The 21,124-nt window shown below is 39.0% G+C and overlaps 1 protein-coding gene across 1 annotated transcript in view; it reads right to left on the reverse strand.

Moving 5' to 3' along the window:
- Positions 1-21,124, reverse strand: part of LOC136872045 (uncharacterized) — a 200,889-nt gene that overhangs the window by 16,465 nt on the left and 163,300 nt on the right. Inside the window, exon 4 of the mRNA XM_067145872.2 lies at positions 13,617-14,106. Within this exon, the coding sequence (XP_067001973.2) occupies positions 13,617-14,106 (490 nt within the window). The remainder of the gene's footprint in view (positions 1-13,616; positions 14,107-21,124) is intronic.

The raw sequence follows: 21,124 nt of genomic DNA on the forward strand, positions 1-21,124 counted from the left end.
GAGCAGAAACTTGGACAATGACAAAGAAGGATGAGAGTCGAATATAGGCAGCCGAAATGAAGTTCTTGAGGAGTATGATACAGAAGAGTAGAAGAGACAAAATAAGGAATGAGAAAATCCGGGAAGAAATTGGAGTGGAAAAAATGAATGATAGAATAGAGAAGAGCCGACTAAGATGGTTTGGGCACATAAAGCGAATGAGCGACGAAAGAATGCCAAAAAAGGTGATGGAAATGCAAATCCAAGGAAGGAGAGGCCGTGGACGACCACGATTGAGATGGAAGGATACCATCCAACACAGCATTATAGAAAGAAACCTGGACTGGGACACAGTGTTGGAGGAGGAGTGGTGGAAAGACCGAAGAAAGTGGACAGGAACCATATTTGCCCCTACCCGGCTACAGCTGGATAAAGGGAAATGATGATTATGATGATGACAATAAAAATAATTGATGATGTGATGACCTTTGTATTCAAGCAGCTCCAAGTCACTGTGCCCTTCACTGTTACCCTGACTATATGCAGTCATTTATACTTTCATAAAAATTATTTTAACTTCTACCTAAAGTCAGATTTGTTTCATAATTCTCTTCTTTTACAAATGTAGTGTCTATATATCTCTTTAAAACTGTACTAAGTTTCTGAAATATTGTGCTCTTTCTCCCTGACTTTTATAAATTTTTAATGTATAACTAGTTACTGTTAGCTGTATTTCAGCAGTTCTACATAGTGTAAGTTTATGAATGGTTGAACATGAACATCTACAGCCTGTTTCCAGTCATTCGACCAGGTCAGGATTTATGAATGGTTAATATTTTTAGTTAATATAGTTATTTATTGATCTAATTCTGTTACTACTTAAGTGTAAGGCAGGGTAGGATAAATTATCTATCTAGTAGCAGGTGCATGTTATTATGGTCCAGAACAGTATTGTGTGAGGGAAAAAATGGAAGGTGCCTGACACTTCAAAAAATGAAGATATCGACCAAAGAAAGACAAGGGTACGAAGGGCGTGAAAATGAAAAATCTCTGGGGCTCGTCATCCTAATACCATTGGGGTTAGAAAAGAACGACGGTATACCAGGGAAGATGGAACCTGAAATGTTTATCCCGAATGAGTAAATTTAAATCAACACGGTACGCACTAACCATGCATCTTGGTGGGTGTGCTGTTTGCCAACTGATGAGCCCAATTTAGCACAATGGGGCGAAATGCTGGCAACCAGGAATGAGTTAGCTGAAAATTTAGAATGTCCAATAACGGACCAACTAGGTATTAGACCAGGGAAGGATGGTATAGGAAAGACAAAAGTAAGGAGCCTGGTACAACTACCCCCTGTGGGTGGGGGAAGTATAATAACACCTATGGTATCCTCTGCCTGTCATAAGAGGTGATTAAAAGGGTCTCTTAACTTGGGGAGTGTGGGTTGGTGACCACAAGGCCCTTAGCTGACTCTTGGTATTGTTTCCACTTACTTGTACCAGACTCCTCACTTTCATCTATCCTATCCAAACTCTCTTGGTCAACTCTTGTTCTTTTTCAACCCCAATGGTATTAGTCTTTCATTTTCATGCCCTTCATGGGCCTCATCTTTTTCTTTTTTGGCCAATACCTTCATTTTTTGAAGTGTCAGATCCCTTCCATTCGTCTCTGGTAAGCGTTAATAGAGGATGGTTGCCCAGTTGCACTTCCTCTTAAAACAATAATCACCACCTCCATCACTTGGTATAAGTAAGTGGAAGCAATGCCAGACTCAACTATGGGAACTGTGGGCGCCAACCCATGCTCCCAAGTTGAGAGCCACTATAATCGCTTCTCATGACATGTAAAGGATAATGTGGATATTATTCTACTGCCCTCATCCACAGGGGGTGATGAAGTGTTGTCCACTCTGATGGGGAAAAGTGATCTTGTCCTGTTGATAATGTACAACTCATGATATGACTGATGTGTGTATTGCTCATCTTTCATTCCTCTATCTACTATAAAAAGTTCATGTGGCTGTTGCTAGCCTTGTCCAGTGCTTTTAAGGCAGACACCTGACGAGGGTATCTGCTGTTTATAGGAAGCTGTGTGTTGTTATGGTAGAGGATATTGTGCGTGTTGTATGAGTTGCAGGGATGTTGGGAACTGCACAATCACCAAGTCCCCAGGTCAAGGGAAATAAGCATTTAAGATTAAAATCATTGACCCAGCTGAGAATCAAAGCTTGGGCCCTCTCAACTAAAGACCGCTATGCTAACCATTCAGCCAAGGAGCCGGACCCCCTATCCACTGTGATCAACAAACGCTAGCACCACTTCGCCCAAGTACAATGGTATTTTGATTATTATAGAACAACTGTTTTTATTTTAATACACATTGCTTTATTCAATTTTGGTTTTAAGAGGTGATTTCCACCTTCCAATACTTTTTCATTTCAGACTCCTAACTCCACATTCTTACGAAACTTCAACTACAATTTAAAGGAGTTTCTGCCTATTGAAACAGAAACTAAAAATCCACAAGAACTTAAGTAAACAGCACTAATTTCACATTTATATATTCCACCAACCATAAATATTCATCAAAGTACAACACAGTGTTAATGACAATAACAACTAGCCCCTAGAGGAGGCAGAAAAGAAGACAACACTCAGCAAAACTTTTTCATTAGTGTGTATCATTCTTCATAGATTGGAATATTACCATGCTTTCTTAAATGTCACCAAACATTTTACCAGTGCTGAACATTTTTTTTTAATAAGTTGCTTTACTTTGCACCATCACAGATAGATCTTATGGCGATGATGGCACAGGAAAGGGCTAGGAGTGGGAAGGAAGTGGCCGTGGCCTTAACTAAGGTAGAGGCCAAGTATTTGCCTGCTATGAAAATGGGAAAAAACATGGAAAGCTACCTTCAGAGCTGCTGACAGTGGGGTTTGAACCCACTATCTCCCGAATATTGGATACTAGCCACAATTAAGTCTGCGGCTACCAAACATATTTTAAACAATTTTAAATCACCTAATGTTTTATTAATGTTTTATTGTCTGTATCAGTTTTTATATTGTTTGTTTGTTTAGCTGAAGTTGTCCCACAAATAGGGATGAAACATGTACTAATTAGATGTTAAGCAAAGTCCAAAATTAGCCGATAAGCTAAGTTTATGTAATCATAGATTAGCCATTAAAAAGTATTGGAAGGTGGAAATAATCTCTTAAAACCAAAGTTGAATTTAACACCAATAAGAAATACCAAAGTGAAATTTATAAATTGGGAAGTTGCTTTACGTCACACTGACACAGATAGGTCTTATGGTGACGATGGGACAGGAAAAGGCTAGGAGTGGAAAGAAAGTGGCCATGGGTTTAATGAAGGTACAGCCCCAGTATTTGCCTGGTGTGAAAATGGGAAGTCAAGGAAAACCATCTTCAGAACTGTCGACAGTGAGGTTCGAACCCACTATCTCATGAATGCAAGCTCACAGCTGCATGCTCCCAACTGTATGGCCAACTCTCTTGGTAACAACTTGTGCGTTGCATTTTTTCATTAGGAAGGAAGGAAGGAAGGAAGGAAGGAAGGAAGGAAGGAAGGAAGGAAGGAAGGAAGGAAGGAAGGAATTGACCATCTTGCATGAAGTTGACAGTTCCCAATAGTGAAGATGTTTAGACTACACAATAGTAATTATCGTATTTAGAGGCTCTGATCACAGAAGTGAGTGGAGAAACTATAACTGGTATGATATATTACTTGACAACTGAATTAGCTTACACATCATTGACTGCAAAGATTGAAAGGTCTATAAAGTTACAAAAGACCAAACAACCTGGACTAGAAAAACCTGAAGTCAGGTTTCTATAAGGGTAGTTCAATTGAAATACGAACTATTGTCTAGAAACAAACCAAACCCTATGGCTAACAGCCCTGAAGGACCTTGGCCTATCAAGCGGCCACTGCTCATACTGAAGGCCAGCAGATTATGAGGTGTCGCGTGGTTGGCACAACAAATCCGCTTGGCTGTTTTTTCTTAGCTTTCTAGACCAGGGCCACTACCTCACCATCAGATAGCTCCTCAATTGTAATCATGTAGATTGATTAGACCTTGAACCAGCCCCCAGGTCCAGGTAAAAATCCCTGACCTACCTGGGAACTGAACCTGGGGCCTCTGGGTAAGAGGCAGGCATGCTACCCCTACACCACAGAGCTACTGGTGTCTAGAAACTTACACTATATATATTGGACAAAATGCAGTATATATTGGTATACTGATAATACTTTGAGAGAGTCTACAGATAATCACCTCCACTCTTCAGGTACCTCTCCCAGTGCTGAACAAGTTTCTCTGTACCTTCCACAATAAAAGATGCTGGTTGAACCACTACTCCACAACATCAAGGACCGCTCGATTGATTCAGAGCTTTCTTTGGCAGGGATATTACTAAAGGCTGTTGGTTTGGATATAGTGCCATAATTGAAATATTCATTTTATTACTGTTTGTATGGAGGAGCTAACACAAATAAATGGAGATTTGCTATAGTATTCCCAGTATACGAGGGAAAGGGTGATATATGTAAGGCAGATAATCATAGGTTATGAATTTCATTATGGTCCGTATTGACAATTGATCACTATCAAAATGGTAAAGAAGCGTCCATCTATTCAGTACCATTAGCTTGTATAATGTCCTATGTAATTGAGACTTGTTTCAACCCCATATACACTGGGTCATCTTCAGCCACAATCCACCACTGGTGTTGGTGTCCACAATCATTCTCTTTGGTACCAAGCTCACACAATTTACTTCAAGCCAATTTAAACAATAGATCACTACATCTGATGAAAAGGAATACTTATTCAAGTTATGAATGTTCCCCTTCAACAAACCATTATCTGTATTACTATTGTACAAAATATAATTTATAAACCAAGTGGCTCGTCTATACAGATGGGGAATGCCAACTCCCAAATGAACTCAGGCACATTTGGTTGCTGTAGGAGTGACGACATAGTTCAGCACCAACCGCACCAGTTTTGATGTGTCATTTGATTTCTATTTTGGATGTGCTATTCAGACTTCATCAATGTTTTAAATTTGGATTGTACATTGAGACATACCAGATTGTTTACTTTATTATTGGTCGTAATATAAAGGTATATTTTCCAAATTGGATCGTGGCTGAAGATGACCCAGTGTATATGGGGTCGAAACTAGTCCCAATTATATGTGTGTATGTATGTTCAGTCTTCAGGCCTAAGGCTGGTTGGATCCTCAACAGCTCTGCCATCAGCTGTCATAGATGGCCTAGGCATCACTGAAGAGGCATACTAGGGAAATGAGGAGTCGGGTAGTTTCCCGTTGCTTTCCTCACCGAGCCAGAAGCTGCTTTTACATATCAGTCTGCCAAGCCCATTGAAATGCATGCACCAACTGACCCTATGAGCAACATTTTCACACCATTCATAGCAGGGACTGGCTGCAGAAGGAATGGCATTACTAGCATCGCTCATACCTCAGTCACTTTCATATTGTCAAAGCCAAGGATAAGACGGAGACAGATCAATGAAAGTAACAAAATTGCTCTAGCCTATACTAGAAGACATAGTGCACTGTAAACACTAGGTCCTGCCAGCAAAGGCATACCCAATTATATAGGGCATTATAAAAGCTAATGGTATGGAATAGGTGGACCCTTCTCTACCCTTTGATAATAAGGCAGCTAATGACAGACAAGTCAGCTTGATATGTTACTTGTAAGCTCTAGGAAAGCATTCTTTCTGATTATGTTAGACACATTTGCGGAATCGCTAACTGCTTTGATAGAAGGTCGTTCGGGTTTTGAAAAGTGAGGTGGTGGTGATTATTGTTTTGAAGTACAACTAGGTAACCATCTTCTATTAACACTAATCAGAGGGGAAATATGGAAGGGGTTCAACACTTCACAAAATGAAGGTATCGGTCAAAGAAAGACAAGGGCTACGAAGGGCATGAAAATGAAAGACTCCGTAGCCCTCAAATGCTCTAATACCGTCGGTGTCAGAAAAGAACAAGAGTCGACCAAGTGAGGTCAGACAGGATAGATGAAATTGGGCCTGGCACAAGTAAGTGGAAACAATCCCAGGACTCGGGTTAGAACCCCGTGTTCGCTAAACTATGCTTCCAAGTTAAGAGTCTCTGGGGCCCTTTTAGTCACCTCTTACGACAGGCAGGGGTAACCGTGGGTGTTATTCTACCACCACCCACCCACAGGGGGATCAAAAAATGGGGCTCAGCTTGTAGAATTCCAGCAAGATATAGCAGATATTTTAGATTCGGGAGTTCAAATGGACTGTATTGTGACTGATCTGTTCAAGGCTTTTGGTACGGTAGATCATGCGAGACTACTATATAAATGAAGGATATTGGACTAGGCAAAAGAATGGTTGAATGGGTGGAAATATAAAATTAAACTCGGAGAATTATAGAAGGCGAAACATTATCTGATCCTGTAACGGTTAAGAGGTGGATCCTGCAAGGCAGTGTTATTGGACCTTTATATTTTCTTATATGGAATGTGACTCTTCGATTAAGCAGCTGATGTGGCAATAACTAGTAATGCATGAAGCAACAATTTTTTCTGATATAGAAAATCAAATTCATTCAATGATTCCAAAACTCAGCTTATAAATTTGTAATATAGCAGTTGTGAATATGTTACTCTTATTCTGACAAAGTAATCTGTTTTTTGTTATCCACTCTAGTGCATGTATTTATTTACACATCTGCATTTGCATGTGGATTATTTCCTGTGGTTGTAGTCATAAATATAAAGAATGGAACATGATATCTGTGACACACACTGGGTGTTATATTGTCAAACAAAATTGTCACAGTGGCTTCTTTGATACTGTTGCTCATTAGTAATAATAATACAAGCAACACTATAACATGAAATGATTGCGCTATATAATGTATTCTCCTTAGCTAGTTTAGCTTTATGTGTTTAATCTAGACAAACACATTTACAATACACAGACAATTATCCCCATTGACAAGTTCCTTTGGTAAGGGGCAATGACCCCCAGTGATAAGTTACTTGTTGTAGTATGCCTCCTTCTATGTAGTGGTGGTGCCTATGTCTCGATAATTTCTTTGAGAGAAGTTGAACTGTCCAAAGATATTGAGTTTGTTGAGAATAGAATAATGAGATATTTTTGTGACACACAAAGTGACTGTACAGTCGTGGCATGCCCAATGCATTGGCACTTGAACAAAACAGCTGTCTGATGATGATGACACATACTAAAGACCATCACAAAAGCAAACGCACACGGCAGTTCATGCTGGTTGCACACTCTTACACTCTTTGTGCAAAAGAAAAAGCATCAGCCATGCAAACAAGTGACACACACAGCTTACCTTATATCTCTATCATCGAGAGGACAAACAGAACTTTTAATTCATTCCATTTGATAAGTATGGCAATAAGAGGTTACAGTATTTTATATAAGAATAAAACAAAATCTCCAATGTGGAATCTTCCAACCCTTGAATAAAAGTTGGAATGTCTCCAAGAATAATAACCAGGACAGTATTGGTTTTGTGGTGTTTAACATGGTGACCTAATGTTCACAGTGCCATCCAGCACTATCTAGTCAATTACGAACTATCTTGTTATTATTCTTTTCCTAGATTATGATAAACAATTATTCAGCTTCATTGTCTAAATAATATGTAGTATTAATGTAAACTGACAAAGAAATACACATTATTCCGTACAGGAGACTACAAATTGGTGACCCCAACATGATCCCTGTGAGTACAAATTAATTAATTATTTTCTTCCATGTGTGAATTGTTACATGTACACAACACACGTTATCATATTTTCACTTTACCCAGCATATTGGGGCACGTTTAATCAAATGGCAACCGAAAATTAACAGGCGGTAAGTCATATCTCTGTAAAACCGCCACCATTTTGGTCTAGGGACCGATGACCTAACTGCTAGGCCCCTTTAAACAAGAAACGTCATCATCATAATCAGTTTTGGTCAGAAAACCCTGTGCCTTCAAAAGCCAATTTAATCTTGCAAAAGTAATCAGAGATGACATGAAGTACAGCCATGTAGTAGCCAGCTTGTCAGAGAAATTAGCTACAGAGGTGCGAGACATTTTATCATCACCGCCAGTTACCGATCAGTTTGGTGCTATTAAACAGGCATTAATTAAACGTTTGTCGCAATCAAAGGTGAAAAGACAAGAAAAACTGCTTCAAACAGAGGAATTCCATTTAAAACATTTGTATAATAATGCCACAACTCATCCAATTCACCACTGAAAAGCTAGGAAATTTCAGAATCAATCCTACAACAGGCAACATCAATTTTAAGTGGAAAAAGATCAACTACTTGGGAGGAAAAAATACATATTGTAGAAAATATGAGACATTCCAGTTGTAAGGCTATTATGGTTTGACTAATAACAAAGTAGAGACACTCATAGATATCATGGTTCTACTGTTCAGCTGTATAAATGAATGTCATGTAGCAGGCTACTTTGAAGATCTGTAGTGTTATTCCAATGTATAAAAGAGGTGACAGGTAGATGTGTGATAGTTACAGCCCAGTGTCAATCATCCTAAACCTTTCAAAAGTAACTTAATATGCGATTGTTACTCAGTTTTGTAAGGTTTTGTTTCCAATAAGTAGCCAACTAAGTCACAATATAGTTATATACAAGTAAAATTGGGGTAATAATAATAATAATAATAATAATAATAATAATAATAATAATAATAATAATAATAACAACAACAGATGCAAAACAGTACATTCACGAAGAGATTTCGGGAGGATAGGAAGGCAAAAACCATCAGGCCAACAAACAAGTTCAAACATGCTCTTTGGATGGTCATAACAAAGAAAGAAGAAGAATATCAACAGCAACATGGTTTCAGTGACCATGTGCATGTATTTTGATTTGATGCCATTTAAGCTGCCTGTACATCAATTTTGTCATCCCATTTTACTCTTCCAGGTGGCACAGAAACCAGTTCTCTATTTGGGCAACCTATTGTTGAGTTTTAATTACTTTTATCGAGTAAATGCTGAATGTGTCACCAGAATTCTTCTTCATGCTGACATCATACCTCATGGAGTATTGAATGCCCCAAAATCTAACTCAATCTGCGGGTTTGAACCTGCAGTCTTGGGATATGGAGGCCGACACTCTATCACTAATCCACAGAGGAAGCTAATCACCAGTTAATGTTTTAAATAATTTTTTGTACAAAAATGAAATTAAGAAAGAAATATTCACACATGTGAGATGTAGGTAAGGCTTTTGATTGTCAATGTCAAGCTAGCGTTGCTGTAACAACCTGACGTACTTAATACGCTCCGTATGAAAAATCCTGAACATTTCTTCCAACACATGTTTCAACGGAATTATATATCAACTAGACTATCTTTTAGATCCATTCGACTCCCATAATTTCCGAACTCCGCTAGCTTTGACATACGTTTTATCACAAGCATCGCCTCTACAGAAGTTCCATTTTCTTCTTGACTTTCAGATATCCCAATCATATACATTTTAAACTTGTTTATTCCATTCACACTTCCGTTTTAAATAACTGAAAGTGATTTTACCACCTTGGATTCAACTTGGGAATTGAAGAAACATCCCCCTTTGATGATTGTTTTTATACTCAAGGCTTTCACAGTCTTAATGATATTATAAAAATATGGATCCATTTTAGTTTTAGACTCTCAAAATCTCATGTTTAATCACGTTTTAATCTTCAAACTGTTAATTTCACTCTCTTTTAACATACTTTGGTGCATTATCGTTGTTTTAGATATTATTGTATAATGTTTTACGAAACCATTCTTCAACATTTTAACCTATAATTTATAAGTATATGTATTATTATTATTTTTTAAGATTGATATAGGCTGATGATGCCCCTAAGGAGGGTGAAACATGTACCTTTGACTTTTATGTATTATGTATAAAAAATCATTTGACCATATGAAATAGTGGATCATATTGTATTGTATTGAACAGGTGGACTTATAATATTGTAATAATACTTGAGACATACGTCAACTTCAATACAGAACCAAAATGAGAATAGTCACTTGTAAGTGGTATGTTCCGAGCTGTCAGTGGAGAGATGGCGTGGGAGGACATCAGTAAAAGAATAAGTTTTGGTGGTGTCTTTAAAAGTAGGAAAGATCACAATAGGCTATGATGATGAAGTTGGAATTCCAGAGGACAAATTGGGGCAAATATTCGTTTATAGGAAGGGGAGTTAGGGATTGAAATTAACTACCAAGGGAAATGTTCAGTAAATTTCCAGTTTCTTTGCAATCATTTAAGAAAAGGCTAGGAAAACAACAGATAGAGAATCTGCCACCTGGGCAACTGCCCTAAATGCAGATCAGTAGTGACTGATTGATTGATTGATTGATTGATTGATTGATTGATTGATTGATTGATTGATTGATTGATTGATTGATTGATTGATTGATTGATTGATTGAAGAGGAATGTGAAACAGGCTGTTATTTCATATTTCTTTAACTACAGTATTTTACAGTAGTGGAGTGCTGCTGCATAGTGTGGACAACAATAATGAGTGAGAAACTGAAATTACATGATCAATTTGAATGTGTACTCTGCTGGACATAGGTAACGTATTATCATTTTGTATACTTTTGTGTTTCTGTTGTGACAAACCTCATTAATTAAATAATGTGATATGGCAGGTAGTTAATGCAATTCAATTCAATTTTCAGATGTTACAGTGTTCACCAATTGAGATGAGAACCCGTTATTCTAAATCCATTTCTATAATGATAACTTTCTCTACCACAATTTTTTTTTATTTCCATGTGGTATCATTGTATCAAGATTTCACTATAATACATATTACATATTTATCATGCAACATGTTTTGTCCTGTTTTAAAGGTTATTTTAGTGCATTACATGGATTCTTTAGATCAACACTATTCATTTCCTAATTTTCTTCACTTCTTGTTGCCAATTCTACACCCTTGTCACGAAATTGAGCCACGAATACTGACCTCAGTTCAAGCCTACCTGATAGCCATGATTGTTAAGGTGTCAAGTCTATGTGGTCTGACACCGTGTTGAGCCAGCTCAAGTCCCGTTGATGGAATAAAATTTCACCATCAGAATGTTGGCTGGCAGGGTAGGAGAGGTGGTGGTATACATTAGATTGTGTGCTCAAAGCCTGGATTCAATCCCAAACCTTTCCACAATGTTCATATGAGGGAGAGCATTTGATGCTGTTGATGGTGATATTCATCCGTCGGATGGAGATGTTAAGCTTGAGCGGACCCCTTGGTGCTATGCAACAGAAGTAGCCTATGTGCCAGCACCAGTTTCCACCTCTCTCTACCTCGTTATAATTATCTCACACCAAGACGTGCAGGTCTCCCATAAGAGTCAACTAGAAAGGCCTGCACTAAGCGAGCCAAACAAGTCCTTGGACACTCAAGACATAAGCGAAATAACTAAATAAATAAATAAAATAACCACCAAGCAAGTTGGCCGTGCAGTTAGGGGTGCACAGCTGTGTGCTTGCATTCGGGAGATAATGGGTTCGACCACAACTATTGGCAGCGCTGAGGATGGTTTTCCGTGGTTTCCCATTTTCACACAAGGCAAATGCTGGGGCTGTAGCTTAAGTGAGGCCATCTGTGTAAGTGCGACGTCATAGCAACTTATTAAAAAAAAAACACAGTGCATAATTATTATGTATTTCTAATGCATTTTATGTAGAAATTGTCACATAGGAATATGGTAGGCCTTGCCTGTTAGCACATTTCATTCCCTGGTATTCTGACTCTAGAACAGTATCAAAATCGTAGAAACCATAGTTTTAAGTAACAGTTAATGTTGTGATGATATCAACAGGTGCTCCAGTTTTAAGTTAAATTTGTACTGCAGGGACATGATTTTTCATTTTAAAAAAGATCTCACATGCATTGACTTGGATTTGAACAGTGGCTGCCTTGGTGAGAAGCTAGCGACAATAGAGCTTTCAGCAATCATCACCCTTTGTAGAAATCATATGAACATTATCGAACAAGTTGGCTGCACAGGTTATGAAGCTGTGATGATGGTTGGTGGTAATTATTGTTTTAACGGGAAGTACAACCAGGCAACCATCCTCTGTTAACACTAAGTAGAGGGAAAATTGATTGATTGATTGATTGATTGATTGATTGATTGATTGATTGATTGATTGATTGATTGGATTGAAAGAGGTCCGACACTTTGGAACATGAAGGTACTGGCAGAAGAAATACAAGGGCCATGAAGAGCATGAAACTGAAAGACTACCTACGCCTCGCAATCGTAATATCAGCGGGGTCAGAAAAGAACAAGAGTTGACCAAAGGAGGTTGGATAGAAGGTTGGACAGGTTCCCTATGGGAATCGACATCTGTATCATAGGATAGATAAAAGTGAGGAATCTGCTATAGGTACAGATCTGAACCTGGAGCCTATCTTAAAAGTTTTCCAAGGGTCTCTGAACCTCCAGTTTCATCACTGGTGATGATGTCTGTTCTACTGCATGTAACTGTAATTACACCGATAAGTTACATTATTAAAACCACCTGCAATTGAAAATGGCAGCAAATAGTCCATGAAATACAACATATGCCTTGAGTTGACATACCCAGGAGGGGATTTAAAGGATACAGCCCAACACTTAAGTTCTAATCACAGGTGAAAAACCCTTGATGTAAAAACAAAAAAGCAAAGCCATCACCATACAGGCCATGAAGGCCCTTGGTGGAAGGTAAAGGCTTCCACTATCCTTAACCTTGATAGGGTAAAGTGGTTAGCTCTATGCCCGGCCACCATTGCTCCCAGGAATTAACCTGGTACTCATTTTAGGTGCAGGTTGAGTGAACCTCAGGACTATGTGCACCTCTGGAATTGGAAATCTTGTTCATGATGTGTTGCAGCTTCATAGCCTGTTTCAAGATGCAGTTGTGAACAGTTATTTTGGAAAGCTAACCACTGTCTTCCTTTAATAGTATAAGAGTGAGTTTTGATTGTTTTCTCTTACTAATTAGAAAATGATTCTGTAGGCCTATTACATTTATTAAAGGTGTTGTAGATATATTCATTCTATCATATGAAACCCGGAGTGGGCACATAGCCTACTCCTATAGAATAACACCAACGGGTCTCCATCGGACAGATGAATCACCATCAACAATATCATCTGCCCTAACTCCATATGAACAATGCAGAGAGTTTTGGAACTGAATCCAGGCTTTTGGCACACATTCTAGAGAACAGAAATTGTATACCACTGCCTCTCCTACCCTGCCAACCAACATTCTAACGGTAAATTTATTTTTCCACCAATGGGACTCAAACCAGCTAACCACAGTGTCAGACCATATAGACTTGATGCCTTAACAATAATGGCCAACAGGTGGGCCAATGACCCAACAGACACATACACATAGTAAATATATGGTGGTGGGGATTACGATGTATTAATCCCTTAAAAATCAAACTGTGACTAGATCAAGTGATTATGGATCAATAAGGTTGGTTCTAGTATCTGTATTGATAGTAAAAAGACATCAGAGCATCACCTGTGTACACAATGTCTGGTTTCTCCGGCTCTGGCATCCGCTTGTTGGGGGGCAACTTTTCGTTCTCCATGCGCCACTTCTTGAGACACTGCTTCTCGTGGATGTTGATTGAGGCGGTACCAAACTGGCGGCCACACAGGTAGCAGTGCACGGCTCGCTGTCGGGGGCCTTTGGCAGCCGAGGGCGGTGCTGATGGTGGTTGTGATGGTGCAGGCGGGGTGGGGGTGGTTGTGGTGCAGGACTGACCTGAGGGCTTGATGGGTTCAGGACGCTGTTTGTCCACAGGAAGTTTGCTGTTCTCTATACGCCATTTCTCCAAACACTGGGGTTCATGTATCCCAATAGATGCTGTGCCGAACTTCCGACCACAGATGTAACAGTATACAGTGGGAGGGTATTTCACTCCTTTACTGCTACTGCCGCTGGCTGGTCGATCCTGAGCTTCTCCAGACTTGACGCTGTTACAGGGAGTACCATCTGACGTTGCCCTCTGAAACACAACCAAATAATAATAATAATAATAATAATAATAATAATAATAATAATAATAATAATAATAATAATAATAATAATAATAATAATAATAATAACAACAACAACAACAACAACAGTAATAAACTTATTTAAGTTCCAGGTCAGATGATGAAGCTTAGTTAATTCACAGAGAGTTGCAGGCTGAATGTTCACTAGGCATAACAGTCGATTAAACCATGTCCAAGAAGTTGGGTACCACTGTGAAAAGTATCTTTACTTTAAAAGCAAAAATTTGAAAATCGATAAATTTTTTCTGTTACAATTTTGGCATAATAACTTGTTGCTACATTGGATACTTTTTTTTTTACTTAGGGTGATAAGTGAATGACTCATAGTGACTGGCTTCTTCTGCTGTAGAACACTGAACATTGTTGAAAAGATAATAAAAAACTCCCAACCTACCTGAAGCAAAGTGAATCGATGAAAAGTGTTCATTAATTCAGAGTTGTCTGTTTCCATCTTCTTTTTCTTTTCTAGCCTATTTCAATCCACTGCTGGATATAGGCCTCTTCCATATCCTTCCATTGTCTTCGGTCTTGAGCCACTTGGAACCAGAGTGTTCCAGCCAACAGCTTTATGTCATCAAGCCATCTCTTCTGGGGTCTTCCAATGCCTCTCTTATGTTCCCATGGTCTCCAGTGAACAATCCTAGAGGTCCACCTGTTGTAGTATTGTCGAGCTACATGTCCTAACTATTGCCATTTTAGTCTTGCTACTTTCTCTAGGATGTCTGTTACATTCGTTCTTCTCCTGATGTCCTCTGAACGGATCTTATCCCTAAGGCTGATCTCTAGCATCTGTCACTCCATGGCTCATTGTGTTTGCTGAAGCTTGCGAGCACTTTCCTTCATCAGAGTCATAGTTTTCAGACCGTAACAAGTAACTGGCAGCACACACGTATTATAAACCTTGGTCTTCAGGTTAATTGGAACATCCTTGTTGGTCAGGATGAATCTTAGTTTTCGTAATGCTATCCAACTCATACCTATTCTGCGAAGAATTTCTGCACATTGGTTGTCTTTTCCAAGTTTTATCTTGTGTCCAAGATAGATGTACTCATTGACAGCTTCTATATATTGGTTTCCCATTTTAAGTGCTTGACTGTCTGGGCTTAGTATTTTCGTTTTATTGATGTTCATTTCCAAACCAATCTTAGCAGAGGCAGTTTTTAATTCTTGGATCATGCTTTTTAGCTCATCTAGATTTTCACTTATGAGCACAATGTTTCCATACCACGATAAAAATAACAAAACAGCATAAAGGAGCCTAATGAACAGTGCATGGCGAGTTCTTCATGCACTGTTAAGGGATTTCAACAAACCACGAGTGATAGGTTTCTCATTTGATATTCAAATCCTTCTATTTTTGGATTGCAAACATTACTGAAAAAGTTTCTGGTTTCTTGGACGTGTTTAATGAGAGAGGAATAAAATAAATTTATAACGTCAAGGTGAAAATTAAGTAACTTGGGGTCTCTTGAAGATAGTAGATAGCTTCAAAGGGAGTTCGGTGCATACATACATACATACATACATACATACATGCATACATACATACATACATACATACATACATACATACTTACAGTTCGTAACAAAAGTTTATGACTACAGCGAAAATCAGGTAATGAACTACATTTATGGTCCCATTTGGTTTGCAAATATTTTTTGCCTTATTTGTGTTGATATATATTTGTTCAGCCCTTGTCCCGTTTCTCTGCGGGGACAGGTATGAGATGAGATGAATCTGTCGTGGTGGGTTTTATGACTGGATGCCTTCCCTGAGTCAACCTCATCAGAGGAGTTAACGAGATGAAAATGAATGACGTGATATATGATAGTACAAGGGAGAGGGTGAAACCTGGTACCAGTACATAACATACTCCTGTCGAATAGCACCAAGTGGTCTGCTCAAGGCTTAACGTCTGCATCCGATGGACGAATTGCCATCAACAGGGTATATGTGCTCACTCCATATGAGCATTGTGGAGAGCTTTGGAATTTAATCCAGGCTTTTTTTTTTGGCTAGTTGCTTTACGTCGCACCGACACAGATAGGTCTTATGGCGACGACAGGATAGGAAAGGTCTAGGAGTTGGAAGGAAGCAGCCATGGCCTTAATTAAGGTACAGCCCCAGCATTTGCCTGGTGTGAAAATGAGAAACAACAAAAAACCATCTTCAGGGCTTCCGACAGTGGAATTCGAACCCACTGTCTTCAGGATGCAAGCTCACAGCCGCATGCCCCTGACCGTACAGCCAACTCGCCCAGTTAATCCAGGCTTTTGACATGCATTGACATGCAATCTAGTGATTACAAATTGTATACTACCACCTCCCCTACCCTGCTGGCTAACATTCTGATGGTGAAATTTTTTTTGACCAACAGGACTCAAACTGGCTAAGCAAGGTGTCAAACTATTTAGCCTTCAATGCCTTAACGATCACGGCCATCTGGTGGGCTATTCGTGTTGATAGACAACTTATGAAAAAAAAAACTAATTGAAATACTGAATGACGTTTGAGTTACAATTTTTGAAACATTTTGAGAGCGTAATAAAAGTACCCCACTTTTGGGTGTAAAGGCTATTCTGTTAACTAAACTAAACTACAGCAGGTATTATGGCTACCTTTTTCCTAAATAGGCTACGTATTCAATAGTACAGTAAAACCTCGTTAATTCGAAGTCGTTGGGACTCAAAAATCGGACTTCGAATTACGTGATTTCGAATTAACCGCCAATTCGCAATTCAGAAGTACCAACCCTTGCCGCGTTACAAAATATTCTAAGGCCCGTTTCAGTTAACCTTGCTTCACAGTTTATACCTTTCAAATGCCATGAAAAAAGAACTATTTCCAAAATGTATCCAAGAAGGTGCATTTACAGTATTCAAATAATGCACTCGGATATCTCACTGGTAAACATAACCTCACGCAAAGAAAGAAAGAAAAAAAGCACGACTCGAAGACGAGGATAAATCTATGCTGGCTCCCATGTGCAAGTTTTTTATTAATTGGATTACTATGCTGTATGCATTTTAGATGCCTTGTATTTACAGAAAAAGTACCCGATGCCCTTAAAATCGAACTTTCCTATGACTATCCTTGTACGATTTCCCGCCATAGAGCTCGTGCGCATCATGTGATTTTAGTTGCTGGCGCTCGTAGCGGTGACTTGTGTAGTCTTTCAGGGGGACGGTAGTAGCTTGTGCAACTATAAACGCAGAGAAGAATTGAATGTTTAGATGTCTCTAGATATTTGTGTAGAATTTCTTTAAGTTCAGTGGGATGCAAGGTATTTTAGAGCTACTTTAAAGAAGGGTGCAAAAAAAAAAAAAAAAAAAACTGTGACAGTCATCGCATACTACAAGCAACGGAAGCGTAGGGAGAAGAAATGACCTGCTTGTGTTTGAGAGAGACAAACATCCATCAGCCGCCTTATGCTGTTAAAATTAAAGTAAGCATATGTCTTCTTTTTCTATATAATAACGTAGCACAGTATTTGTATCTATTGCAGTTTTAATTGTTTTTACAATTTATTTACGCAAGATTAATCTTTTTACAAATTGATTGCGGCAGAAAGGTTAAATCAGATGAGTGCGATTGCAAAGCCGGACCTTCACAATGCTGTAAACATATGCTGCATTGTGTATTTATATCAATACTGAGAGAGATTCTTCCCGGACTTCCTCTCTGCAACAATGGAAGGAACCTTAAAACAATATTGCGGGGTATTTTAAAGGAGGAAATGCAGAAGAAATACTAAACGGACCATCAAATAAGCGGCCAATTTATTACGCGTCGGAAAGTGAAAATGTTGAATCCTTAAGTAAAAGTTAAGGTCATAGACTGTGCTTTCTCGAAAATCTTGAAAGCAGAGTGTGAAGGTGAATCTTTCTGTACCTCTACTTGCATAGTTCAAAACATTGTTGAAAGCGTCGTAGAGCTAATGGACTTCTTATTTCAGTGTCTTAACCAGTTGGGCAAACAAACAGTTAATAATCTATTAAGATGTTATCTTGTGAATAATTTGCCTGGAGGTAACATATCGCTAGCTTCCACAAAACAGTGCATGTTTCCAAATAATATATTTAAATTTTGTTGTGAAAATTAAGTAACAAATTGACAGAAGCGTGCAATTGCAGTTGAGACAGGGGAACAATCTTTATGTCCTTCCTGGTTCCAGCAAAGGAAGTTAAGCATTTCGGCCAGCCAGAATGTACACCAGAAATTTGACTGTAAATTAATTCCTATAATGAGAAAACATTAAAATTCTTTGATGAGCACTGTTAGGCCTTTCACAGGACACATCACTGCAATCTATAATGCACGTGCAATTTTCAAGTGTTTTTCAAGAGCATTAGACATTGTGCTTTTGATAGTGGATCATTGTGGCCAGAAAATCCACTCCTTTGTTTTCTCAAAAATATGATGGAGAGCGAATTTAAAAATATCAGATACTGTAGTCGTATGACATTTAAAAATTGTGCCTAGAGTGGCGAAACTAATACCGAGTTTACATTTCATTAGCAGTAGAAGCAGCATGTTTTCTTCGGTAAATGTACAGTTCTGATGAACAGAGGGTAACAAGGATAAGAGAATACGAAACACTGCAAACTTAGCAACCTGCTATTTCAAGATGATGCTGTTCTTTGTCTTTCACTGGTCTGTATCCATGAAATGTATATTTGGTGTCCACGAAGTCCACGTGAACACCACAATCTCTCTTAAAATAAGTGTCAGTCGTCGTCTGTATATTCACTAGAGGAATTGGAAAATTTGTTGAACTTCCACTTCACAATTATTTTTCAGAGCTGAAAATAACACGTTCAAACTGGTTTTGTTACCATTGGTGGTCATTACTTCAGTCTGCGTGCTTGAATCACTGTATGAATTTGAAAATCTTCCGTGGTACTAGTTTCAGCGTTTTCGCCTCATGTATCTAGTCGTCACTCGGTGCTGACGTTCAATCGAAACAAGCGGTTTTATAACCCATCTCGGCACATAACCAGGACTGTCGGGATCTCTCGAAGGCCTTCCATTCACAAAATGCCGACTACAAACACGCGAGTTATCCATGGATTCCCATGGTTTACCATCACCAGTCCCTTGTTTCAGTGCCGCAATCCAGGCATTTCTTCTAATTTCATGCTGCTTTTTATTTGGAAACAAAAAAAATTGTGCCAGGAGGACAGTTAATATACGTGAAGTTGCAATCAACCACAGAACATTTTTTCTACTGTTTCGAGAACAGTACGAACAGTATAAACAAGCCCAACACAGGCACAGGCACTCGACTGCGACTCCCCCTGATTGTTTAAGTGACTTGCCACCAGAGCGTAGCACCCATCATGCGCACGAGGTCTATAGCACTTCACTCGTACTTCAGAAACGTAAACACTTGTCGCGTCACAAAGTATTCTAAGACCCATTAATACATGCAATCACCTCGATTCACAGTTTAAACCTTTCAAATGCCATGGAAAAAACTATTTCGGAAATGTATCCAACAAGGTGCATTTACAATGTTCAAATAATGCAATTGGATAAATCACTGACAAACATAACCTCACGCAACGAAAGAAAAAATCGCACAATTCAAGGACGAGGATAAATTATGCCGGTTCCTCTGTGCAAATACATTATTTTTTGGATTTCTGTACTGTTTGCATTTTTAGATGCTTTGTACTGGCATGGAAAGTGCCCGACGCCCTTAAAACATTGTAGCTTATCGAACTTTCCTATGACGAGGGGATAAAGTATCTCGCTTCCATGTGCATTGCAACGCACTACTATGACCCCCATCCCTCACACTGTACGATTTCCCGGCTGGCAATTTCTCCTTTAAAACCACAAGACCGTTTGGGCACGCATGAAAATAAAGCAATGCAGTTTCACAGGCAATGACAATATTGTTCGGTGCCTACGAATTTATTATACGAGCCACGTTTTTCGTCAACTGTCGGCATCGCCAGTGTTCGCGGATTCTGTTTTCCCGCACACTGCATGTTGCGTGATATTACGGCGTTCCTTAAAAGGTTAAATACAAAAGAATTCCGATTTCATTCAACTTAGCAATCATGAAGCGCACTGTAGGCCCACCGAAGTGAGTGTAAGTGCGGAAAACTACCCCTCCACGTTCCGGAACGCGCGTTCTATTATGACGCGGATAAATTTCGAGTTGAAATTACTCTGTAACATACTATTGTTTTTAAATGTAAAGGCAGTTTCGAATTAAAAGTCTGAATTTCGGTAATGGGGCCGACATTGTACTTCGAATTACGAATTATCCGTATTTCGAATTAAACAATTGAAATAACATGCAAAACTGTGTCTCATGTTTCCGGGAACGAGAGCTGCTTCGAATTAGGCGGGATTTTGAATTAACCGATTTCGAATTATCGAGGTTCTACTGTATATATTTTTGTAAAATCCGAAAGACGAAAGTGTCACAGGGTAATTTTTTCTGCATTTTTCACGAAACTCACATCCCAGCTAGGACAGTGACTGTAACCTCAAAGATAAGATGCCAGTCAGCGATAATTTCAAGAACAATATTTCCAGAGGAAATGACCCCATCTTGTTTTTGGCTTTTGTGCCAATATACAGTCTGTTGGATAGTTATTTAGAAAAACATTAAGTAGCCCTTCTCAGTGGCATATACTGAGGGCTACCAAGGCTATCAGTGAAGCCCAAACCTCAAATGTAAACCATAGAAATCTAAAGCATATTATAATGTAAGCATCCGACACATTGTTCCATTTACAAAACTTGAAAGCAATGAGAAAAAACGCTGCAGGTATTTCTGAGAATAAGGCTTCGGAGACTGATACTGCAGCCCAGGCTCTCGTCCCTCTCCCCTTGACTCACCGCACCCAGCTTGCTGCTATATGCCTCATTTGGGGGGGGGGGGGGGGGACCGGGGAGGATAGGTGTGCTAGGCTTCGGTCCACCAGTTTGCCACTGCTATCAACCAT

This window comes from Anabrus simplex, chromosome 4, assembly GCF_040414725.1.
Source record: "Anabrus simplex isolate iqAnaSimp1 chromosome 4, ASM4041472v1, whole genome shotgun sequence".
NCBI lineage: Eukaryota > Metazoa > Arthropoda > Insecta > Orthoptera > Tettigoniidae > Anabrus > Anabrus simplex.